The sequence below is a fragment of the Pipistrellus kuhlii genome, unplaced genomic scaffold (assembly GCF_014108245.1).
Source record: "Pipistrellus kuhlii isolate mPipKuh1 unplaced genomic scaffold, mPipKuh1.p scaffold_m20_p_17, whole genome shotgun sequence".
Classification (NCBI taxonomy): domain Eukaryota; kingdom Metazoa; phylum Chordata; class Mammalia; order Chiroptera; family Vespertilionidae; genus Pipistrellus; species Pipistrellus kuhlii.
The window spans coordinates 15,814,624-15,840,142 of NW_023425482.1; the positions used below are offsets into that span (position 1 = coordinate 15,814,624).

The window sequence follows — 25,519 nt, forward strand, 5'->3', positions numbered from 1 at the left end:
ACTAAAAATGTATCTGGGAGGATCTCCCACTCAACCCTATTCTTGTAATCCCCATTCACTAAGTTGATCCTTCTTTCAGATAAAATAATTGAGCTTCAGATCTTCCTTGGTATTCTGATGTTCAACAAATTAAGGGGTATTCTGAGGGATGGGTGTCTTACTGTATTTGCAACTTCATATCTGTGAGAAGTTTTAAAGTTAATTTCTAAGAGGTTTTATAGTTTTCCTAAGTCTACACTGAAGTACCCATTTGAGTGGACCAGTTTATATAAAAAAAAATCACTTGAATCTGGCCTTATGTTCCTTAATTCTTAAGGAACTCATCGTCCCTAAAGTAGCTATTAAGCTGTCAGAAGCCTTCAGTGACGACAGTGTAGAGAGAGTTGGCAGAGCGTAGGAAGGACTCTGAGAACTCTTTCTTGTCAGATTGAGAGTCTGGTTTAAACCAGCTTTTAACTGACATGATGTTTTAAACAGAGTTACCACTGAACTCTCACAAACTCAGTCCAAAGGGATTCTTTGCTGTTTGTCCTCCACTAATGAGGAAATGATGGATCAACTATAATTAAAACTTTTTAAATTGGATTATTTAAAATGAACCAATTTCTAGCAAGCGTTAGAGGTGTCATCGCTCTGATTGCAGCTATACTATCTAACATTCCTGGTTCTCACTGATAGTTGGCTGTCTCTGACTTTGTCATCGGAAACGAGTGGCAGGAACTGATGCTTGAGACAAGACCAGACTCGGGCAAAACCATTCAGTGGAACAGGGACTATGATTTTTGTTGTTGCCTTTCTGGCCAATTTACTTCACATCTCTGCTGGAATGAATTGCCCTGGCTGTCACAGACCTTCTTGGGACGCCATACCTTTCCAAATTTTTTACATTAAAAAAATTATTTTAAATGCAAGCTAGCTGGTAGATGCCTTGATGATCTGATAAACTGGTTGGAACTAAGGCATTTTTAAAAATATATTTTTTTTTTATTGATTTTTTACAGAGAGGAAGAGAGAGGGATAGAGAGTTAGAAACATCGACGAGAGAAAATCATTGATCAGCTGCCTCTTGCACACCCCCTACTGGGGATGTGCCTGCAACCAAGGTACATGCCCTTGACCGGAATCTAGCCTGGGACCTTCCAGTCCGCAGGCCGATGCTCTATCCACTGAGCCTAACCGGTTTCAGCACTAAGGCACTTTTTAATTGACATCATGGTTGGATAAACATGGGAGTTTTCTTTAGCATCAGAGCCAGGTTGAAGAGATCTTTTAGTTGAATCATGTCATGTGCTGCTCATGCTTAGATTCGGATTGGGCAAAACACACAGACTAGCACTTTTGACTCTGACAGTGTGTAAAGGCCATGTTGAGTCAAAGTAACTGCAGTTCCCAGTTGGGATCTCTCCTGATGTGGAAGCATTTGTAATGCCCACACTCATGTGTTGGGTGGTCTGGCCTCTCTTACTACAAACAGCATGATCAGAGAGGGACCAAAGGAAGGACCATGGTATTTCAGTTTGGGGTCGTTCCCACTGTGCTGCTTCTCTACAGAAAATGGGCTGTGAAATCCCCGAGGGTCACATAATCTGTGTCTTTCAGTTTTATTTCAGATAGTGAGCAAGTAAAATGGGAGAGACCCTTTTATTATAATTGTATATGAAACTTTTACATTGCTATATAACCTATGTACAGGAAAGTTCACAAATCATAAACATCTAATTCAGTGAATTAATAGTCATACCAGCCAGGAAATAGAAAATTACAAAAACCCCAGAATCCCTAAGGAAGGAAGGCACATTTCAATGGATGACATAAAGTAATTATTAGGTTAAAACATATTAAATGAGTGCTATTTGGCCATTTTTGACCTTAAAGAAAAATTTTAGTTGGTTCAACATAATATGTTAAAATGAACAAGTCAGTTATTTTGTGATGAATCTGAAATAAATTCATCTCTCCTTAAAGCTTGTTCATGTCCATCCCTACATGGACAAAGGGGGAGGATTAAAGAAATGAGATACAGCCATGATATTGTCCATCGGGCTTCTTCTCTTCCTTATGGACAGCAATATGGTTCTGTGCCTTAAGGAGTATTTTCTGATTCTCGGGTGTCTAGTTTCTTGGGGCAAATAATAGCACTATCATTACTTTGGTTCTGGAAGTGATTCCATTTTACTAAATTTTTGTGTTTTTATTTTCATCCCAGATCTTTCGTCTACATATTTCTATTCTTTTTTAGATTTCTATCCCTGAGATCTTGAAAAGGCATTTAAAAATATTTTTATTAAGTTTAAAGAGGAAAAGAGAGGGAGAGGGAGAAATAGAAACATCAACGGTGAGAGAGAATCATTGATCAGCTGCTCCTGCCCTCCCTCTCCTGGGGTCCAAGCCCACAACCCAGGCATGTGCCCTGACCAGGAATGGAACTGTGACCTGGTTTATAGGTTGACCCTCAGCCACTGTGCCTCACCACTATGTTGTATTCAGCCAAATGTTCTCCAGATGGAATTCCAAGGTTGCTCCTAAAAATTAAAAAAATTGAGACATTTAAAAATATATATATTTTTAATTGATTTCAGAAAGGAAGGGAGAGGGAGATAGAAATACCAATGATGAGAGAATCATTGATTGGCTGCCTCTGGCATGCCCCTCACCAGGGATTGAGCTTGAAATCTGGGCATGTGCCCCGATTGGAAATAAGCCATGACCTTCTGGTTCATAGGTTGACGCTCAACCGCTGAGCCACACCAGCCAGGCTGTGAGATACTTTTTATAGGAAGTTAGAAAACACAGAGTGCTGCTAACATTCATTTGGTAACTGGGCTAACTATTAATAGTTGATGAAATATTACTTATTCTATGGAAAGCCCAGAGAAACATTAGGCTTTACCCTATAAACATTAAAAAATTTCTGCAACCTGTGCGGGCAATATTAAAATATGTACACAGATAATAATTTAATAAAAAAATGTAAAAAAAAATTTTTTTTAATGGAAAAATTCAAATATATGCAAATTAGAAAAAAAATTCTGCAACCTCCCACATTTGCTTGTTTATATTATGAAAATAGCTCTAAAGTAGATAACTGGGGAGGTCGTGAAGTTGCTAGAATAATTTCTGATCTCCGTAAACAGTGTGTATGCTCCCAGTTTCACACTGATGCTCATGTTGTTAGGGAGAGTGCCCTTAAGAGTGTCAGTCCTCAGCCTTAGCTCCCTCTTCCCTGCATTTCTCTGGGGCTCTCGCTTCCCATGGCATCACTCTAAAAATAGTCCCGCAGTCCCAAGGTCAAGGTTTCCAGTTTCTCCAATGCCCTTTAGCTACACACCCAAAAAAATGTGGTATTGAGTGTATGGAAGAACTCCTTCCTTCTTAGGAATGGGGATATTCTCGCACATACACATGCCCCTGAAAGGGTAAGCAGAGTCCCCCGGTGGCCCTGTGATCCTAACCCTCGTTAGTTCCTTTGGTCGTAGTTCCTTTGTCAGAGCGGTGTGGACATCAGCTTTTTATATGTTGAAATGTGTTTTGGGCTGAAGAACAATGACATTGAAGCTGGGTTTGGAGAGTGATGGGTTGGGTGGGAGGAGAGGGAATCCATCCACCGCTGTATTTCAGTTCAGATTTTGTAGCATTTCAGTCCTGATTTTGTAGAATATTATGGTATCATTTAATCCATCAGTTGTGTGGGAAGCTTTCATTTTATTCTATATTTTTCCCTTTTAATTTTCTCGGTGTTTTTCTTCCCTCCTCCTGGGTGTAACGTTTTCACACACAGATGCCTCCTCGCTCTGCCCGGCGACGTTGGTCCATACAAGCAATTAACGACTTCCCGGTACTGTGCGCTGTGCAAATGCTCTCCTTGACTAATCCTGTCTCTGCCCAAAGGCCCAAGAATAAAATGCCACCTGCCTGGCTTTGAGGAACCTGAAATGACAGGCTGGCTGGGTGTCAGGATCAGCAACCATTAGTTCTCATTCCTGGGAGTCAGGTGCCGAGGACTGCCTCCTGGTTCCCTAACAGTTTCAAATGGGCGAATAGTTAAGGACTGTGAATGGACTTCTTTGAAAAGAAAGCTCAGTACTGGGTTTCTTGGAAAGAACCCCGATTGTAAGCCTTCAGCTACCTGATTTCATTTGGAGTGTTTGTAAAATCTCACAGAGCTTTCAGAGCCTACCTTTGGCATTGGGAAGCAGAGGAAGATATAAGGGGCTCCCGCCATTGTGTCTGTTTTTATCGTCTCGGTGTAATTCAAAGAGGAAAGTGCCCATCTCATCCACTGACATGATACAAATGCTAGTTTTTATTTTTTGGAAATTTCCTGGAACAAATTCCCCCTCCCCCCCCCCCATATCCTCAGTTTTTGCGTTGACAGTCATACCCGGACATCCTCTCTTCCTTTCCTTCCTTTCTTCCTCACTCCTATTGCTCTCTGTCTTCCTCTCCCGCCCCCTTTACCAGTCAGTAGTGCCATGGGGACCTCAGGCTGTGCAAGGCTGCCTTGGGGCGTTAGCTTAAATTTCATTTGGTGTAAAAAAATACTCAAGGGGGTAGTTCTATAGCCTTTTCACATTAAAAAAACAGTTGAAATCAGGAGCCCTGACTAGCAGGACTGCAGGGCGGCAATTTGCAGGTGGAGCTGCCTGCATGGCCACCTCCTCCAAAGGCCTGTCCCAGCCAACCCACTGTTGACTTCCACTGGCTTTCCCAGCAGGCCCCTGCTGCTATTTAACCAGGACTCCCTGCCCACTCTGCTGATTATGCACTGTTGATGGGGTTGCTGCGAAGCAGTTGGTGGCTTATTCTTGGGCTGTTTTTTACATTTTACCCATTTATTGACATCCATGTTGCCTCCGGTTGTAGCAGTAACACTGGTGGTACAGTCGCAAGCTGGCTGTTGGTTGTCATTCAGTGCTATTTGCACCAATGCCTCCCTCCCGCTTCCTCCCACCCAACTCCTTCCCTCTCCGTCCTCTTTCCCATGATTCCATGAACACCTTCTCGGTATGTTCAGAGGAGCACCCTGGTGCTCGTCATGTGATAGTTTGTCTGTCTTGCTTTGCCTCTCCCCTCAATCCCTGCTCATAATCTGTGGGAAGGGGCATTTTCTCTTGATGGGACATTGAGAAGATTTGAGAGACATGCAGAGTCCTTTGCCTCCCAGAGTACTGATTTTACCGCACAGAGAAGTATCCATGTTTTAGCCGTCAGAGTGGGACTGGAGCAATGCAGGAGGTTTAGAGGGCACTTGGGCCACAGGGTCCTCCCCTCCCCTGGAAAGATCAACCACACTCAAGCTGGTGTGTCATGGTTCTTTGCCTGTCGTCACCTGACAGTAGCATAGATAAGAGAGACTCCTAAAATTGCCACTAAGATATTTAGGGGAAAGGAAGTCTTAGGAAAATGTGGATGGAATACGAACCCTTTTAATTGTCAAAGCTCTAAAAGAAACACCCTGAAAAATGGTCCATGCTTGTTAGGGAGCAGCAAGGATTTGAGATTTGGCTTGTCTTCATTTAGCAGCCTTGTTTTATCTGACTCCCCGAGGAATTGGCCACTAGACAGGATTACTGAGTGACCCCCTGTAGCAGGAAATGGGGGTATTTCGTATGTTAAAACCACCAATCAACAAATTTAAAAAGTAACTGTTGCCCTAGCCAGTTGGCTCAGTGGATAGAATGTTGGCCTGTGAACCGAAGGGTCCTGGGTTCGGTTCTGGTCAAGGGCACATACCTTGGTTGCAGGCTCTCTAAGACAGATGAACAAATATGGGCCCAGCAGCCTGACTGGCCTGTGTTCAGATGTCAGCTCCTATGAGTGTGGCCCTGAGTGTGGAGGCAGCAGCCCCTCTGTGAGCGCCGTGGTGAGGCTCACACTCGCATGGCGGGAGCCGGCGTAGCAGGAGCTGACGTCAGTCCCGACAGGCTGGCCTTTCAGTCCCAGGTTAGATGTTGTCCCACCTACGGGCTCCGGTGTAGCCGTTTGTAGACAGGCTCTGAGGAAGTAAGATAATTGTTCATGATCTTCCCTTTCTGTTACCCATGTCCCTCTACAAGTTTCTTTGACATTCTATTATAGAAATATTCAAGTCTGGTAGGAAAAACATTGTAAAGTGAGCTAGTCTATTTGCAAATGAACCACTATGAGCACATGGGTCTTCCCCCCTCCCCCCCCAAAAAATATATTTCATTGATTTTTTTACAGAGAGGAAGAAAGAGGGATAGAGAGCTAGATAGAAACATCGATGAGAGAGAAACATCGACCAGCTGCCTCTTACACACTCCCCACTGGGGATGTGCCTGCAACCAAGGTGCATGCCCTTGACTGGAATCGAACCTGGGACCCTTCAGTCTGCATGCTGACGTTCTAGCCACTGAGCCAAATCCGTTAGGTCTTAATATTATCTTTTCATTGGGTTTGCTTAGAAAGGCAGGGAGTTGTGGTGGTTTTCACTGTGGTCTGAAAGCTGTAGGCCACATCCCTCGTGAGCTTCCATTTGTTTCCCAGGTTTAGTTAAACAGAACTGGTTCATTGCTCAATGTTTCAAGTGTCTCTCCTTTCCCTTTATAATGAGGAACCAAAGTGACTGCCTGGAACTGTTTTAGAGGCCTTCTAAACAACCCGAGGACCAAATTAGATGGATCATTCTCCCTACTTTGTCTAATCTTTTTAGTATAGATATACTCTCTCCTTCCCTCCCTCCCTCCCCCTCTCTCTCCCTCCCTCCCTCTCTCCCTCCCTCCCTCCCTCTCTTTCTCCCTCCTCTCCCTCCCTCCTCCTCTCTCTCCCTCCTTCCCTCTCTCCCTCCTTCCCTCTCTCCCTCCCTCCCTCCCTTCCTTCCCAGTACCTTATATCTCACGTGAGGCTGTGGGGCCTGTGGGTTTGTCATTTCCTGGGATTTTCAGACTCCTGGAAACCTGGATGAAAATCACAGTGAAATGAGTAGGTGTACTTATACTCTCCCTTTTCTGCTTACCCACATTGTGGTGTTCCTGTCTCTGCCAAACCACCCTCCCTATGAGAACCAGTCATACCATAGTAGTAGGCAGGCATGATGACACCGTCTGTGTTGGTTCACACTGCCTGGCTCCAGTCCATTCTGACAGGTTGTTTGCTTTTTAGCACACTCTCCCCTTGCACCCACGTCAGGATATTTATGGCTAAAAATTGTAGCACTTTTTGTGAACACTCACACAATTTTAATTTTGACAATAACGAGGGCTAGCAGAGAATTGAAGGGCTACCCCGCAATGATAGATTAAGCTTCCTCTTGTGTTGCAGAGTATCGTCTTGTGTACGGGTAAACAGTAAATAGTAACTGAACTGCTTCTTCGGAGCAAATGGGTTAAGGTCCAAAATGATAATGTAGCCTCTATATTTACCAGTTATGCTAAGCAGTCCAAGTATTTCAGCTAATCTTTTTCATTTGCTGTCCATGAACTAAGTCCAGGTGTCCTGATTTAGTAGATCCATAACACTAACCCCATAGGAAGTTACATCATTGGGCAACTTTGGGGTTAGACGGGCCATTAGGGTTCAGAGATGTCCTAGTATAGACCTTGGCTAACTAATGGAAGGGTGATTGTATAAAAATCACTTGTGGAAAATTAATTTGTGAGTAATCTAAAAACGACCCAGTTACATTTCTGAAGGTTTATTCGCATTCATAAAAATTATAGATCTTAAAATTGTGCTCTTTGAATTTACAGAGTGTTTACTCACTTTTCATTGTGCCCGTATTAACCTTGGGAGAGTGGAACAACAGATCTCGTTCCGAGCCATCCGTGAATGAAAGGAGACTGGCATGAGATTAAATTCACAGCAAATAAGCAATTCGCCCAGGGTCACCTTGAATCAGTACACGTGGCAAAAAGGCCAATAAACCTTGGTTTTCTGATTCCAAATTGCAGGCTCTTTCAGAAAGACTCCTTTTGCACCCTTTGTTAATAAATATGTCTCCCTCCTTCCTCCTTAGCTGAGTCACTTTGGTGGCCCCCTTTTTAATTTCTGGCAATAACATGAAATAGAATATCACTCCCTTGGCGGGCTGTCATTTTGAAGATACCAGATGGTGCTGCTCTCTAATAATTCCCATTTTCTCAGATATCTCTCATTTCTCACATCCAGGCTCCTATGTAGTGAGGCTCTGGGGAAATAAGACGGTTGCTCATGATCTTCCATGTCCATTACTCACATCCCTCTGCCCAAGCATTTTTGACATTCTAAAAATGATCACTTTTAGAAATAGTTCACGTCTGCCAGGAAAAACAAGGTAATTCTCCTTGAGCTGCTAAGTTTTTCTGTCTGCCTGCCTGCCATAGATTAAAATTTGTAGAGCCCACACTGGATTAAATTCTCAACAGGTCCTATTAAAACTTTCTTAGGATGGAAAAAAAAATACACCAACTTAGAATCTAGGGTTGAACCCAGCCTTAAAAGTTGCTCTTTTCCCACATTTTTGTGGTCTTTACTAACTTCTTTACCTGCTGTTCTTTTTCTTCCTTATTTTAAAAATTCTGGCTTTAAGGTGTCTGTCTTTGAGCACAGCTCTGCAGTGGGTGCTTGTTCTCCTGTTAGGATTTTGGACCAAGAGCTCAATGCCCTTTGTTATCCTTTCATTTCCTATAGATGCTGATTCATATAATTGGGGGCATGATGTTGTAATGCAAAGTCTCTGCAAATTACCAATGACCCAACAATGATGTGCTCTGCAACTAGAGGTTTCCACTCAGCAAAGTCCCCATTAGTGACATCTTGTCATCCCCCCCCCCAGAAATCAAGGAGATGGAAAAGCAAGCGCGAGGGATCAGACTCTGGCAACCGACCAATCAAGGCTGCTGGGAAAGTGGTCATCCAGGATATTGCGTGCCTCCTTCCTGTTCACAAGTCACTGGGAGAGCTGTACATGTGAGTTTGAGGTTTTAAGTGTGCCAGCCTATCATTTAGTCATGATTATCAAAGGGTTTCTCCCCCCCCATTTTTATTTTTTTTATTTTTTTTTAAGTATCGGAACCCTTTCTTCAAAAGCAGTTTTAGGAGTCGCCCAGCATATTAGCTCCCTATTATTGCATAACAAGTTATGACACACTTGGTGGCTTAAAACAACATACACTCATTACCTCACAGTTTCCCTAGTCAGGAGCCTGGGCATGGCCCCGCTGGGTCCTTGCCCAGGTCTCAGCAGGCTGCAGTCATGGCATTGGCCAGACGGGTGCCTGTCTAATGCTCAGGGTCCTCTCCCGGTCATGCAGGTGGCACAGAACTCGATTTCTCACAGCCGTTAAGCGAGGTGAGTTTCACCTTGTTCGAGACCAGCAGGAGCGTCTCACTGTCACTTCACCTTCTTTCTAAGGTGTCACCTGAATGGGTCAGGCTCACTCAGGGTAATCTCCCTTTTGACCAATTCATAGTCAACTGATTGGCAATAACCTAATTGTGGGAGTGACATCCCCTCAGTATTTACTGGACTCACCCCACTTAAAGGGAGGAACTTACAAAGTTCTTATAACAGGGAGCAGAAATGTTGGGAGCAGCCTCAGAGTTCTGCCTCCCAGGCCCAATCAGGAAAACAGATGGAGCAGAGCCACTTTGGCTGAAGGGAGGTGGGAGGCCGGCCTCTGCTTCCCCTTCTTCCGAGCCTGAACACATGACAGAAATATTCATTTTGTAGTTTATGCACAGCATACCACTCTCTGTGTTAGAAACTGCAGTGTTGAATGTCTTACAATCCATTTTTAGTCAACTCTCAAGTCTGGGGAATTTTGTAGCTAAGCAGGTTAGCAACGGTGTCTGTTCTCTCCCCCCCCCCCCCCCCGCCCCCCTCCTCCCTGACTTGAGAGAGAGAGAGAGAGGGAGAGATTTGTTGTCTCACTTATCTACACATTCATTGGCTGGTTATCGTATGTGCCCTGACCAGGAACTGACGTGCAGCCTTGGCATATCGGGACAATGCTCTAACCCCCTGAGCCACCTGGCTGGGCCAGCACATTGGTTTTTGAGTCTGGCCTCCTCTTCTGGCTTCAAAGAGGTGAGCGATTTCACCTTCCCCAGGCCTGAGCCCACAGCATAACCTCAGCTGCTAGCTAAGCATTTTCTTCTTACATGCAAAGGGATCTTTAGGCCAGTACAAAGAAAACATTTTGGTGACAACCAGAGAGGCAATTTTCAGTCTGTTTATTAGACAAGGAGTAATTGACTTAGGAAGTTAGATCAGAAAGGAACTCTTTGATTCTTTTTACATTTCAGATTAAATGTAAATGATATTCAAGAAACGTGTCAGAAGAACGCCACTTCTGCCTTGCTTGTTGGAAGGAAGGATCTTGTCCAGGTATGTCCGTCCCCTTTGCTGGAATCTGGATTCCCCCCTCTCCCCCAGCGGGGTGTCTTCACTTTGTAGTTGTGGTTTAGTGATATTTCAAGGTGTCTCCTCTTTTTTAGCTTCTCTCCCATTTTCTTTGCCAACTACAGGACAAAGTAGCTTTCTAAATCCCTTGGATGCTTTTCTTAATAGAGCTTAGTTGAGAGGATCCTAAAGCTTTTGCTAACTATTTTTTATTGCATCTCTTTTCTGTTTTACTAGTAGTACTATGGTGATGGTTGCATACCAGATTTAGGTATCTGTATCTTTACCATTTATATTCTCAGTTCTGTGTTCTTTTTACTTTAAAAAACATTTCTTTAGAATAGACACGTTCAGTTTTAAAATACAATATGATCTTAAAAATTTTTGCAGGAGCACATCAGTATATTAAAGCAAGCTGCTCCTTTATTGTTTTTTAACTTTATTGAGAATATAGTCCATATACCATGTGATTCGCCATTTAAAACATACTATCTAATGACTTTTAGTATAGTCACAGGGTTTTGCAACCATCACCACAAATACTTTCAGAACATTTTCATTACCCTAGCTCTTAATCCTTCTCCCTCACCCAGCCCTAGGCAACCACTAATCCACTCTGTCTCTGTTGCACCTTTATTCCTTAGTGCGAGGATTAGATTGAGCAATGGAAACGACTAGCTGTTGTCCTGTCCACTCAGTTTTCCCCCCTTATAACCCTCCAAATGACCCGAGCTAAAGCCTTCCCTCGATTTCTATTTGTAGAAAACCCCTAGGATTTCCATTTGTCTCCTAATAAATACTGTAAAGTTTTTGCCCAAACCCTGTTAGGTGAATATGATCTATTTCTATAAGAATTTAGCTACCTAAAGTCCCGTGAAGAAGCCAACAAAGAAGTAGAAACATTGTGGAATGTATAACAGGAGGCACAGGTGTAAGTCCTCACCGTAGTGATGTAATCCCGGACGCTCTCAGCCTCTGTACCTAGGTGGGGTAAAAGTAGTTTTACAGTTGTGAAACTGTAAAACACAGCTTATTCTTGTATTATTTATTAATTATTATATAATTTTCCATACAAACAACTGTAAGTCACTTTTGCCCCCCTGTATTTGTGAAATGGGAACCATAAGAATAATTACCTCATAGGGTTGGTGGGAAGATTGGTAAATGCAGGGCTAAGGCAGGCCCAATGTTCATGCTCTGAAAAAAATTCTCTGAGGAAGTATTACTTCCTAAAGTGTATTTAAAAAAAATATTTTTATTGATTTCAGAGAGGGAGAGAGAGAAGCATCAATGAATGATGAGAGAGAATCATTGATTGATCGCCTCCTGCATGCCCCACACTAGGGATTGAGCCCACAATTTGGGCATGTGCCCTGACTGGGAACCAAACCGTGATCTCCTGGCCACAGGTTGACACAACCACTGAGCCACACCGGGCCTACAGTTCTGTGTTGCTGTAAGCTTTCAGCTTTGCAGCTCTCAGAGGAGCAAGGGCGGGACGTACGGGGAGGAGAGATGGCATGGGCTCATGCTTCCTGTTCCTGTCCTCACCAGTCTGAGTTTGGGTGTTTCTCTTGATTTGTCCAGGTTTGGTCGCTGGCTACAGTAGCTACAGATCTTTGCCTTGGTCCGAAGTCTGATCCAGATTTGGAAACACCCTGGGCTCGGCATCCCTTCGGGCGGCAGCTGCTGGAGTCACTGTAGGTTTTGAGAGCTGGAAGTGAGGAAAAGAGTGACGTAAATCTTAGGTCTGTCAACACTTTCAAACTTGTTGTCTAGGAGGAAAGTGCAGATGCCCGAGGAGTGAGGAAGCGAGAGCTCTCCTTTTGGTGCCGCAATAATTCTGTGCCAACTAACTTTTTATTTTTTATTTTTTTTATTTTATTGATTTGATTTTTTACAGAGAGGAAGGGAGAGAAATAGAGAGTTAGAAACATCGATGAGAGAGAGTCATCGGTCAGCTGCCTCTTGCACACCCCCTACTGGGGATGTACCCGCAACCAAGGTACATGTCCTTGACCGGAATTGAACCTGGGACCCTTCAGTCCACAGGCTGATGCTCTATCCACTGAGCCAAACCGGTTTCAGCCCAACTAACTTTTTATAGCAGAAGGAACTATGCAATATTTGTCATCTCTCACAAGGATGTGAGACTCATGAGTCCTTTTGAAGCGTAAGCCCATAAGTGACGTCAGTCCGAACACAGGAGTTTGAGCTCTTGAGATGGTCAGTTTTGTGGGTGCTGTGGAGCTTTGCCCCAAGAACAGATTAAAGAATTGCACAGTGGGTTTCCTGTTTTCCAGGGGCCATCATGCTTTCACCCTGTTAGACAGTTTGGGAAAACATTGAATTTGTTTTTGACTTATTGCACTGAATATGGCATACTAGAAATAAAACGTGCCAAATGGTTTACAACCCGGTAAGCCTCTTGGATCTCCATAACAGTGAGACCCAGGACCTGAGAAAGAAGCAGAAAATCTCTGCTTTTTTTCAGGGGAAGGTTTGCTTAGTTACTTGTTGAGGCCAGACCTGGGACAACATGTGCTCACACTTGAGTTGCCTCCGAGTAACGCAGGGATGATGATGCTTGCTCACACTTCATGTAAGGCTCACTTAGGATAGTGAGTGTGAAGCACCTTAAAAAATATTAGACATTGCTCGGTAGGAAAGTATCAATATTATTCCATCGCAAAGGCCAAGCCCCCCGGTCCCTACCTCACATTCTAGCCCAGTCCTAAAAGGGGCAAAGAGGATGTGAGTACCTACAAGTGAAGCTGTTCCTTGTTGTTCTTGTTTTATAGCTCACTTTCCTGACTCCCCCTCTTGGGTTGACGAGTGCCCGCTTGCCGTCCTGTGAGGGGAGTGCTCTCGGAGCACCTTCACAAAGCCCCATAGGTTACGTGAACGAAGTTTCGAGGAGCCCCCAGGAAGCAGGGTTCTGCCCTGGAGTTGGGAGGCCGCATGGATGTCCTCACTCAGATGTCACCTTAGTCTGCTTAGTTCTCGGAGAAGCTTTGTTCCAGTCGGAGCCTATGCCTGGTGCCAGCTACAAGCTTTCAGATTAGTATTCTAGGTCATCTGTAATCTTTGATATATTTTATTCCAAAGCAGATTTAGCCAAACTCCAAGTAGATCAAGCCTCTGGATCTATAGAAAGCCCTGGTACCTGACAAGGGTTTTTTAGGAGGAACTGAGCATCCTCTCTCCTCTATTCCTATGGCAGCAACCGCCATGATTGTGCTAGCATCCTTCCTCCATCTCTTCTGTTGACTTGTTTTCTCTCTCGCCTCTTCCTCTCCAGGTTGGCTCATTACTGCCAGCTCCGGGATGTGCAGACGCTGGCCATGCTCTGCAGCGTGTTTGAAGCCCAGTCCAGGCCTCAGGGGGTACCAAACCCTTTTGGGCCTTTTCCCAGTCGTTCATCTAATCTGGTGGTGTCCCACAGTCGATACGTAAGCTTGCGATTTTCTGGTTTGTGTCTGGCGTGTCCTAAAGGTAAACCTTCATGGTGGGTGGTGTCCTGACGCCGCCCCTGTTTGTTCTGCAGCCCAGCTTCACCTCCTCTGGTTCCTGCTCAAGCATGTCAGACCCAGGGCTCACCACCAGTGGCTGGAACATAGGTTGGTACGAACCTGACTTAGTCCAGGCTGGGTGTTTAGGTCTCTAAGAGCTGCCTGTGAGTGGCTAAAAGCATGTAATCCTTAGTTGAGGGATAGTCTCTGTTTTATTTTGTTCCTCACTTTTCTTTATCTTTCCTATGATGGCGATATTGTAGTCGGCAAGGCCTGGACCTTCATGTTTTTTTGTTCGTTTGTTTGTCTGTTTGTTTGTTTTAAATATATTTTATTGATTTTTTACAGAGAGGAAGGGAGAGGGATAGAAAGTCAGAAACATCGATGAGAGAGAAACATCGATCAGCTGTCTCTTGCACACCCCCTACCGGGGATGTGCCCGCAGCCAAGGTACATGCCCTTGACCAGAATCAAAACCTTGAGTCCGCAGTACGATGCTCTATCCACTGAGCCAAACTGGTTTCGGCTGGACCTTCATGTTTGAACAGGCCAGATTTTGGGAAGGCTTTGTGCCTTGCTGAGTTGCTTTACACCCAGTGACCTTGAGAAGCTGACAGGAGACTTCCCAGTATCCACCTTCAAAACCTAGCCCTGTCCTTCCTCCATCACACATGCCCGGTCATCTGCTGTGTCCTCTTCAATGCAGAGAATAACACTGAGCCCGATTCCAGATGGCCATAAAGACCTATTTGATGTGTATTTGTGGTTTCTGGATTTTTAAAATTTCTTTTAAAAGATAATCTTAATTTTCTTAATTTATAAAAAGTAATACATGCACAGTGAAGAAAAAACAGAACGTTTTGGACTAGAAAATAGTAATCATTGATTGCCCCACCTAGAAATAACATCTTATTAACATTCCAGAACATTTTCTTCTAATCTTTGTGTATGTGGGGTATAGGAGGGGTCGTTCTGTATGTGTGATTATGTGTTCTGCTTTTAATCTCATCACGAGCATTTTCTCATGTCATTTAAAAAGCCTTTATAAGTAATGACTGCCTAATATGCTACTCTATCACAATACTGTAATTTGCTTAATCATTATATGTATACTTATCAGGCTACTAAGTAACACCAAGACAAAAAGATAAGGCTGAGAGAAAGTTCTGTTTAATTATATTTCCTAGAATCTTCAACTTAGCTTATTTTTTTCTGGGGAATTAATGGGAGTTTTTAGATATTTTCCATGCCTTCTCTGACTTTCACTTTCCCTTCCCGTTTGCTTTTCCATAGCAGGGAGAGAGATAGAACACATTTCTTCACCTTGGGGAGAGTCTTCACCGGAAGAAATGCGCTTTGGGAGTCTGACCTACAGCGATCCTCGGGAGCGAGAGCGTGACCAGCATGACAAAAACAAAAGGTAACGGCCTTCCAGGGCGAGCTGGGGCTGCACAGCGCTTGGCTTCTCCCGGAGCAGGGCTCTTGCGTTAAGAAAGGTATATGAAGTGCCGTTTGGTATTAGGCTCGTTTTTTCTTCAAGGAACTGACAGGAAATCTTTTGAATTTTTTTCCAGGCTCCTGGATCCTGCTAATACCCAGCAGTTTGATGACTTTAAGAAATGCTATGGAGAAATCCTCTATCGCTGGGGGCTGAGAGAGAAGCGAGCGGAAGTGCTGAAGTTTGTTTCCTGTCCCCCTGACCCTCACAAAGGGATCGGTGAATATGCATCTTATTTCTCTTCCCGTCATTATCTGAAAGCTTCTTTAATTTAATTTATCCATAACGTAAGACCTGAAATGAAGTTTTAGTTCCTTGTTGATAAGCAGAAATTGCAGAAGCTTTCTGAGTCTATTTTAAGCTTCTGAAAGCCCTTACATTTCATGACAAGAGTCAATGTTTCTTGTAGTAGAAGTAGTTTTCTATGCAATACTCAGATATTGATTGGAAGTCGGACTAAAACTCCTCTTAGGCACAGTGCTAACACATGTCTTCTCATGGAACTCACAGACTAGTGAGAGAGAAGAATTAAGTAATTAAACATGATGATCAGTATTTAACAGCAAACAGAGGCCATTGGGCAGGAAGGGAGGGAGGAGAATCTTAGAAGCTGTGATGAAGTGCACTGTGAAGGCCTCTCTGAGGAGCTGAGGATGGAAAGAGACAGAGCCCCTGTGCAGAGGCAGCTAGCGGAGCGCCATGCTGGGAGAAATGACTTTTATTTAAACAAGTGAAGGAGCCCAGTGTGGCTAGAACACAGTGTTGAGAAGAGTGGCGTAAAGTTAATATTAGATAAGATAATTAGATTATGATAATAAATTATACTCTATTTATATATAAAGTAAGATTAGTAGGGTAATTAGGAACTTGAAAGTAAAGAATTTGAATTGTATTCTGAGCTCATTGGTAAGCTTCAAAGAGCATTAAGAAATAAATTACTTGCCGAGACCGGTTTGGCTCAATGGATAAAGCGTCGGCTTGGGGACTGAGGGGTCCTGGGTTCGATTCCGGTCAAGGGCATGTACCTTGGTTGCGGGCATATCCCCAGTAGGGGGTGTGCAAGAGGCAGCTGATCGATGACTCTCTCTCATCGATGTTTCTACAATAGCTCTCTATCTCTCTCCCTTCCTCTCTGTACAAAATCAATAAAATATATTAAAAAAAAAAAAAAAAGAAATAAATTACTTGCCCGGTTGGTGTGGCTCAGTGGTTAAGCATTGACCTATGAACCTGGAGGTCATGGTTCAATTCCCGGTCAGGGCATATGCCCCGGGTTGTGGGCTCGATCCTCAGTATGGGGAGTGCCAGAGGTCAGCCGATAAATGATTGACTCTTATCACTGAGGTCTCTCTCTCTCTTCTCCTCTTCTTCCTTTCTGGAAAAAAAAGAAAAAGAAAGTTACTTGCTAGAGTCTGATATCTCACACATCATCTCCAACTGTCCCCGAATGAGCTTTCAATTTTCTTCCCATCTTTTCTATCTTGGAATTTGGCACCGCCATCCATCTACCCAGCTGCTTAGGCTGAACACCTAGGAATCATCCAAGCTTTGTCTCTTTTCCTCATCCACATTAGCTTGTGAAGACTTAAATGGTATTCAAGAATAATAGGTGCTGATACCATTACAAACATTATTATAAGATTTCAGAAAGGGAGGGCTGTGAAAGATAGATTCACAGATAAAAACATTAAGAAATATATTTTCAGCCTTAAACTGTTTACTCTTTGGAAGAGTTAGGCTGCCCAATCACAGGAAATAGCAGGTAGTGAAAGGAAAATACAACAACGTTACCAAGGGTACTTGGTGTCCTTGGGGTGGAAAACCAGCAATTGATGCTCAAGCTTATCACATCTGTGGGGTCATCCTGTATTGGCAGCAAATTTGAGGGATAAAGTGTTAACATTTAGAGGGTACATATTTATAGAAAGGCCTCAAAGCTTCATTTATTGGGGATACTCTGGCCCGAGGTTTTTTTTAAAAATTAATTTCTTTATTGATTAAGGTATCACATATTTGTCCTCAACCCCCCATTTCAATCCCCCACCCCCACCGACTCATGCTCCCACCCCCCTATTGTCCTTGACCACTGGTTAGGCTCAAATGTGTGCATATAAGTCCTTTGGTTGAGCTCTCCCTTTTATCCCCACCCTCCCTTTGAGGTTCAACAGTCTGACCCATGGCTCTTTATCTCTGGATCTGTTTTTGTTCATCAGTCGATGTTGTTCACCATTTCCCCTAGAAGGGTGAGATCATGTCCTACTGGAAATATACTTCTAAGAATAAAAAATGAGACAAGCAATAATGGTTATGCTGAAAGCCTTATGAATCAGTCTGTAGTGAGTTCTTTCTGGGCCACCAGTTCTTTTGATTCCCAATTTCAATGTCAAACAGTTGCTTATGTTTTTTGCTTTTTTTTTTTAAGTCCCTGCAAGTACGATGATTTTTGTTTCTGGTTGTTCCCTTGTGGCATGTGGCTGTGGGTGGTAGTGGTGGCTGAGCAAGGTGATCGCTTTGCCTTGTCAGCCTTGCCCCAGTTCCTGCCCCGGAGGTGCTCATCTGCTCACCTCAATTTTGCACAGCAATTTTCTGCTTCAGCTGATTGGTTAATTTGTTGTCTTATTCATGTGGCTGGTTTTATTTACACTTGTGTAATAGGTGATGTTCATTAATACACACAGCTCTTCTGTGTGGTTCACAAACCGGAGTCTTATGACACTGCATCTTCAGAGTTTTCCGGGAGCCTCAGGAATCGTAATTTTATTATTCTCTGTGCCAGAGTATTGTTACTGCCTTTTAGCTTGTCTATGATGAACCAGGAATGCTCCATTTTGTCTCCACCAGATTTCACCTGCAAAGCCTGTACCTGTGGGTATATCCCTTCTTCCATGAAAATCCTAAGTTTGTCAGGGATCTAGTAAAAAACACCTGGACAGCTTTGTGATTTAAAAAAAAAAATTAATTGATTTTTTTTAGAGAGAGGGGAAGAGGGAAAGAGAGAAACATCGATGTGAGAGCAGAACATCGATCGAGTGCCTCCTGCCTGCCCACTACTGGGTATCAGGCCTGTGCCCCGACTGGGAATCAACCCTCCAACCCGTCAGTGCGTGGGACAACACCCAGCCAGCGGAGCCACAGCAGCCAGGGCCACAGCTCTGTGGTTTTGAACACACTTCATGTCTCTTTGCCTCCTACACGGGAGAAAGTTCACATGCACTCCAGCATGGCCCAGAGGTGGCCGCACACCCTTCTCAGCTGTTATAATGTCCATTCCGTTTTGTGTGATACTAAGAGGCAAGAGAGAAAAAAATTGCAACAGAGGAGGGTCCTCTGCTCAGCGACTTAGGTTTTTGAATTTTCTATCCTTGTGAATGTATGCCCGCTTAGAAGTTGTACACACCCCCAAAGGTTACCTAATGGAATATTAGTTTAAGGTCTTAAAGTGAATAAGGATGTTAGAAATGATGTTTAACTTGGCGTAAGCATAAGAGAGGCACATTACTAACGATACGTTGGATTTTTTATATTTTATTGATTTTTCATAGAGAGGAAGGGAGAGGGATAGACAGTTAGAAACATCGATGAGAGAGATACATCGACCAGCTGCCTCCTGCACACCCCCCCACCAGGGATGTGCCCGCAACCAATGTATATGCCCTTGATCGGAATCGAACCCGGGGCCCTTGAGTCCGCAGACCGACGCTCTATCCACTAAGCCAAACCGGTTTCGGCAATACGTTGGATTTTTTTAGAGCAATGACATTTTAATACTGTTACCCAGATGGATGTGGAGAATAATTAAGTTTACATTTACAGTGACCTCAGGTGCCAAAGCACAACCCCTTTTAAAAGACTTGTTACTGTCATTCCAGTTACTGGTACACAGTTTTTATACCCTTATCATCTTACATGTTGAATCCCCTCAAACCCATAAAACCAGAAAAGGAAAGTTAAGAAATTTAAATGAATGAGGCTTTTCATGAGAGCATAAACTGAAGTTTCACATAATATAACAAATTCTGCTTAGAGAGAGAAGGCGTGGCAATTTTTAAACCAGAATTATCAAACCAGTCTAACTTGGCTCACCATTTACCTAAGTAGGGCCACCATAACATTTCCTCCGAAGTTACCGCGTATTTAAAGATTATTTATTGGTGCTTTTTTGCCTGCAGGCTGTCAGGAAGCAGAGGGACTGGCTGTTGTAGGAAGCAGGACAAGGGGACAGCCTGGGGAGGCTGGAGGACTTGGTGACAGAGGGAGGAAGGCCCCTGTTGGAAGCTCTTGTTTTCTCAGGGAAGTGAGGGAAGAGGCCCAGATGAAGGGAGCAGAGATAGATGTGAGGGAGGCGTCTTTGGAATGTGGCCGAGGTGTGAAGTTGCCACCTGGGGAGTGGAAGAGACACTGAGCCAGAGTCCTGCACAGACACAGCATGGTGTGGCCTCGAAGGACCGCTCAGGGCAGAGGTGGAGTGGGCAGCTGATCGGGCTCAGCCAGGCCTGAGGTTGTGCCGTGGAAGGAGAGAAGGCAAAGGAGCTGAGGCTATTTGCCAAAAAGTGATTATAAACTTGGGCTGTGTGATTCAGGCTGAGCTCAGGGGAAACTGCAGCTCGAGGGGGGCAGATGGGACGACAGTGAAAGTGATGGTGGTAGGCTAGAGGGGAGGGGGCAGTGACCTGAGAGGTCAGCTGTGCAGAGGGTTGGTGGTGTGATTTTGAAGGCACCGTTTATTAATCTGTGAGTCAGGCCCTGCACCTGTTGGGGGTGGGGAGGGGAATGACACACAACAGCTGCCACCGTTGCAGGCACTAGGGGTTGGACCAGGACCTGTGAGAGCCAGGCACCAGCCACCACCCCGGCCCACACCCTGCACCTGAGTGACGGCAGCTCCTCTTTATAGCACTGCGATTGTAAAAGATGGAAGATCACTGGTCTAGCCCTGGCCGGTGTGGCTCAGTTGTTGGGCATTGTCCTGTCCACCAAGAAGTCACTGGTTTGCCTAAGCCAGTTTGGCTCAGTGGATAGAGAGTCTGCCTGCGGACTCAAGGGTCCGGTCAAGGGCATGTACCTTGGTTGCGGGTACATCCCCAGTAGAGAGTGTACAGGAGCCAGCAGATTGATGGTTCTCTCTCATCGATGTTTCTGTCTATCCCTCTCTCTTCCTCTCTGTGAAAAATCAATAAAATAAAATAAAAAGTCACTGGTTGATTCCCAATCAGGGCATGTGCTCGGGTTTTGAGTTCGGTCCCCAGGAGAGGGCCTGCAGGAGACAGCTGGTTGATGATTATCTCTTATCAATATTTCTCTCTCTCCCTCTTCCATACTTTTTTTTTTTTTTTTAATATATTTTATTGATTTTGTACAGAGAGGAAGGGAGAGAGAGAGTTAGAAACATCGATGAGAGAGAGTCATCGATCAGCTGCCTCTTGCACACCCAATACTGGGGATATGCCCGCAACCAAGGTACATGCCCTTGACCGGAATCGAACCCGGGACCTTTCAGTCCCCAAGCCGAGGCTCTATCCATTGAGCCAAACCGGTTTCGGCCATACTTTTTCTTTAAGATCAATTTAAAAACATACTAAGAGGGGGTGGGAGGAGAAAATTGCAGTCATTGGTCTGATTGGATCCTACAGAGGCCTGAGATGTATTCGTCCTCCTTAGCTCACAGTGCCCAGCTTGCTTTTGCAGGACTGAACTGACGCTGTCTCTTGTCCTGGCATCTCTGACCGTTTGCAGAGTTCGGCGTGTACTGCAGCCACTGCCGGAGCGAGGTCCGAGGCACGCAGTGCACCATCTGCAAGGGCTTCACGTTCCAGTGCGCCATCTGCCACGTGGCCGTGCGAGGGTCGTCCAACTTCTGCCTGACCTGCGGGCACGGGGGGCACACCAGCCACATGATGGAGTGGTTCCGGACCCAGGAGGTGTGTCCCACCGGGTGTGGGTGTCACTGCCTGCTCGAAAGCACTTTCTGAGCTCACAGACCACGGGAACCGTCGGGAATCCCGGAGGACCGCAGCAGTGCCGGTGACAAGCCCTCTGCCAGGAGAGGCTGAGTGCCCATCCCTCCCTAGACGGGGCGTCCCCCTCCCGGGCTGCACAGCACCACGGAGCACACTCCACCGCGGAGTCCGGCCCTCTCCGGATTGGCCGCTGGCGGTGCGGATGTTGCTCGAGGTGGGTGAGGGCAGGCGTGCAGAGCCGTGTGGCCAAGTGGAAGTTTTCTGGGAGACAAGCACCTGCCTCCAGAGCCGTGCTGACGTTTGAGGTGTAATCCTTAACCCCCGGCAGCGTCCTTTCTGATGCCGTTACAGAGCCAACGTCACACGCAAAGGACAGTCTCTTGAGCCAAAGGACAGTGGCAGGAATTTAGTTGACAATGGACCTATGAACTGGTGGATAGCGGTTTAAAATACGATACTTAAATTATAAATATATGATGTACTGAAGGAACTCTTAAGATGTATTTTTTTGTTCGTTATTTCCCAGTTGCTTCCCATGGCTAATAAAATTCTAGTAATTGTTTCAAAAAAAAGAGACAGAGGAAGTTGAACAATGACCTAGTGAATCTTTATTTTTTACCCGACTTCTAATTGAGGTTGACTCTTGGATCGGAACAAAGTCAGTGCTCAGATTTTCAAAGGAAATGCTGATGTGCTTTTGTCACCTGGCAGGAGAAAACAGAACCTGACATTTAAGGTTCTTCCCCACCGCAAGCGTCTTTGTAATCATTTCTCCCAGCAAATGGAAGCCGAGGCGGCAGCCAGCACTGAGGTGCAGTCTCCGCAGCTGCGTGCAGGGGGCTGAGCCGCGGTAAGTGCTCCAGTCTCCCTCGCACACTTTGCCCCACGTTTACCTGTTCCAGCGGTTATGACAGCTCTCCAGAACCATTTTCAACGCTCCCCATTCCGTATGTGCAGAAAAAGAAGTATTTTTTATATTGCTATTGAAATTCTACCATTTCAAATTAATTAGCTTAAGAAATATAGCTACATGTGTTGTACATCATTGTGTTTTAAACAACAGGTCAGGACTCATTAATGGATTGTGAAACCAATTAAGTGGCTAAAAACCGGCATTAAAAGAAATGAAATAGAGAGTAGAAGGAAAATGATCAGAATTACCACACAGAGTTAGGGTAAATATTGTTTTGTGTAACTTATTTACAGGTGTATAGCACACACTGCACATGTGTAGTAGTAGATCACAATGTAAATGCATTTTTTCCCTCTGACGCTTATGGTCAAAACACGTTTAAAACACTGCTTTGGATGTTTATACTTTGTCCCAGGTGTTACTGGCTTAGAAAAGTTTCAGTCCTTGCCCTGGCTGGTATGGCTCATGGACTGAAGGAATGTATAGGAGGCAGCTGATTGTTTCGCTCTGATGTCGATGTCTGTCTGTCTGTCTATCTCTCCCCTCTCTTAAACAACAAAAACAATAATAATGATAAAAAGAATGGTGGAAGGGGTGAGCCTTCTGAGTAATCTATCAGCTTGATTTTATTCCCTGTCCTCGAGCCTCATAAAACAAAAGTGGTCTAATGCTTTCCTTGGTGATGCCATGTGGATAGACTCAATGTTGCTTTAAATTTTTAAAAATTTTATCTAATATAAAAATGCAGTCTGTTTGAAGATGCCAAGTTCACCTGCTTGGGAGCTTCCCTCTGTTTTTCAGTGATTCCCTGGGTGGTTGGCAGGAGTTAAGGGCAAGCTGGTTCCTTTTCAGTGGCTTAATGCAGCGGGAACTTGAGGGAAAGACGGGAGTCATTCATTTTGTTAGAACACCAGTGCTGATAGGTCAGGAAGCTCAAAGTTACTGGGGGGGAAAGAGATCAGAGCCTTAGGGACAATATCAAAAGTACACCATTTGTACCATCAGAGTTCCAGAAGGGAATTGAAGAGAGAGAGGCTGAAAATATCAAAGAAATAAGGGCCAGAAACTTGCCAAGTTTAGTGAAAAAAGCACAAATCTACCACATCCAACCATTTGAGATTTATTTGTTTTAAAATATTAAGTTTATTTATTCAAATAAGATCAACCCAGAGAAATTCACGTCAAGACATATCATAATTAAACTTCTGAAAACTAACGACATAAAATCTTGGACGCACCAACTGAAATAACAATGAATTTCTCACCTTACTATGGAGGCTTGGCTGAAACCGGTTTGGCTCAGTGGTAGAGCGTCGGTCTGCGGTCTGAAGGGTCCTAGGTTCGATTCCAGTCAAGGGCATGTACATTGGTTGCGGGCACATCCCCAGTTGGGGATGTGCAAGAGGCAGTTGATCGATGTTTCTCTCTCTCGTCGATGTTTCTAACTCTCTATCCCTCTCCCTTCTTCTCTGTGAAAAATCAATAAAATATATTTATAAAAAACAAAACAAAACAAAAAAAACTATGGAGGCTTGAAAAAAGTGAATGCTTTTCAAAAGTTAAAAGAACTGTCAATCTCAAATTATATATCTGGCAAAATTACCTTTCAAGAATGATGAGAATTTTGTCACAACAGACTTATCTTAAAAGAATGGCTAATGGAAGTTATTAAAACGGGTGAATGATAAAAGAAGGGATGTTGGAGCATCAGAAAGGAAGAAAATAATGGAGAGAGCAGAAATATGGGTACATGTAATATCCTCATGAGCTGTATAAATCATATTTGATGATTGAAAAACAAATATTACACTATTAGTATTTGATATTAAAAAATGATACTTAAAGTAGGGAAGGTAAAGGGACCTGTATGAAAGGAAGTTTTCTACACTTCACTCAAAGTGGTAAAATGTTAAAATACCAGTAGACTGGTCACATGTATATTGTAATACCTAGAGCTACCACTAGGAGCGCTATACATTGATACATGCAAAAGCTCTATAAATGTAAAATGGTATGGCCACCATGGAAAAGAGTATGACATTCCTCAAAATAAGTAAATTAGAATTGTCATATAATTCTATGTAGAATTCTCAACAATTTCATTTCTAAATACACCCAAAAGAATTGAAAGCAAGGTCCCAAGGAAATAGTTGTATACCCATGTTTATAGCAACATTATTCATAATATCTAAAACGTGGAAGCAACCCATGTTCATAGATGAATGAATGAATAAGCCAAATGCAGTATATACATACAATGCTGCCTTAAAAAGGAAGGAAATTGCAATATGCTACAGCATGGATGGGCCTGGAGGACATGATGCTAAATGAAATGAGCAGTCATAAAAAGACAGATACTGTATGATTCCACCTACATGAAGTGCTCAGAATAGTCAAAACCACAGAGACGGAAAGTGGAATGGGTGTTGCTGAGACTGGGAGGAAGAGAGAATGGGAAGTTATTTAATGGACATAGCTTCAGTTTTGCAAGATGAAGGATTATGGGGAGAGATGGTGGTGATAGTTGCATAACATTATGAATATATTATCGATAATACCATTGAACTGTACACTTCAAAATGGTTAAGATAGTAACCTTTTTGTTATCTGTATTTTACCATAATAAGAAAAATTGGAAAGGAAAAAAACAATACAATTAATCAAGATGAGATTCTAAAAAATCTTCAAGTAACCCACAGGAAGGCAAGACAAGAGAAAACAGAGGAATGAGAAGCAGAGGAAACAAAACAAATACTAAAATGGCAGATTTGTAATAGCCCCAAACTGGAATTGCCTCAGATGTCTTTCAACAAGTGAATGATTAAGAAAATTGTACAGCCAGGGATACAGATCGCCACCTGGATGACACTTGTGGGGATTGTGCTGATTGAAAAGAGTCAGTCCTCAAAGGTTACATTCTGTGTGATTTTCATTACTTACCACTCTTGAAATGACAACATTATAGGGCTGGAGAACAGATTAGTAGCGGTTAGGGGGATGCAGAGAGGTGGGAGAGGTATGGTCCATACATGGGCAACAGAAGAGATCCTTGTGGTGATGGACACGTTTTGTATCTTGACTGGAAGTGAACACACCTCTATGCCTGTGATAACATTGCATGGAACTAAATACGCATCCACAGAGAAGTACAACTAAGACTTGAAGCATGTGAATAAGATCAGTGGATTGCATCAGTAGTGCCCATTGAACTTTACTGAGTCACAAGGATGGAAAGAAGGATGGGAGGGTCAGATATTTCAGTGAGAGACTCAGCAGGATTGAGCTCAGCCTGGGTTT

At 43.8% G+C, this 25,519-nt stretch overlaps 1 protein-coding gene across 4 annotated transcripts in view; it reads left to right on the forward strand.

Annotated features, from left to right (window-relative positions):
* Positions 1 to 21,899, forward strand: part of WDR59 (WD repeat domain 59) — a 67,017-nt gene extending 45,118 nt beyond the window's left edge. For 2 of the 4 annotated variants that reach the window (XM_045582679.1, XM_036440666.2), the window contains exons 19-27: positions 3,779 to 3,835; positions 8,774 to 8,907; positions 10,246 to 10,327; positions 11,930 to 12,042; positions 13,644 to 13,794; positions 13,890 to 13,962; positions 15,148 to 15,274; positions 15,429 to 15,571; positions 21,086 to 21,899. In XM_045582679.1, coding sequence (XP_045438635.1) covers positions 3,779 to 3,835; positions 8,774 to 8,907; positions 10,246 to 10,327; positions 11,930 to 12,042; positions 13,644 to 13,794; positions 13,890 to 13,962; positions 15,148 to 15,274; positions 15,429 to 15,571; positions 21,086 to 21,321 — 1,116 coding nt within the window. In that variant the 3' untranslated portion in view covers positions 21,322 to 21,899. The remainder of the gene's footprint in view (positions 1 to 3,778; positions 3,836 to 8,773; positions 8,908 to 10,245; positions 10,328 to 11,929; positions 12,043 to 13,643; positions 13,795 to 13,889; positions 13,963 to 15,147; positions 15,275 to 15,428; positions 15,572 to 21,085) is intronic. The other 2 variants (XM_045582680.1, XM_036440667.2) reach the window with 1 other exon arrangement.
* Positions 21,900 to 25,519: the final 3,620 nt, after the last annotated feature.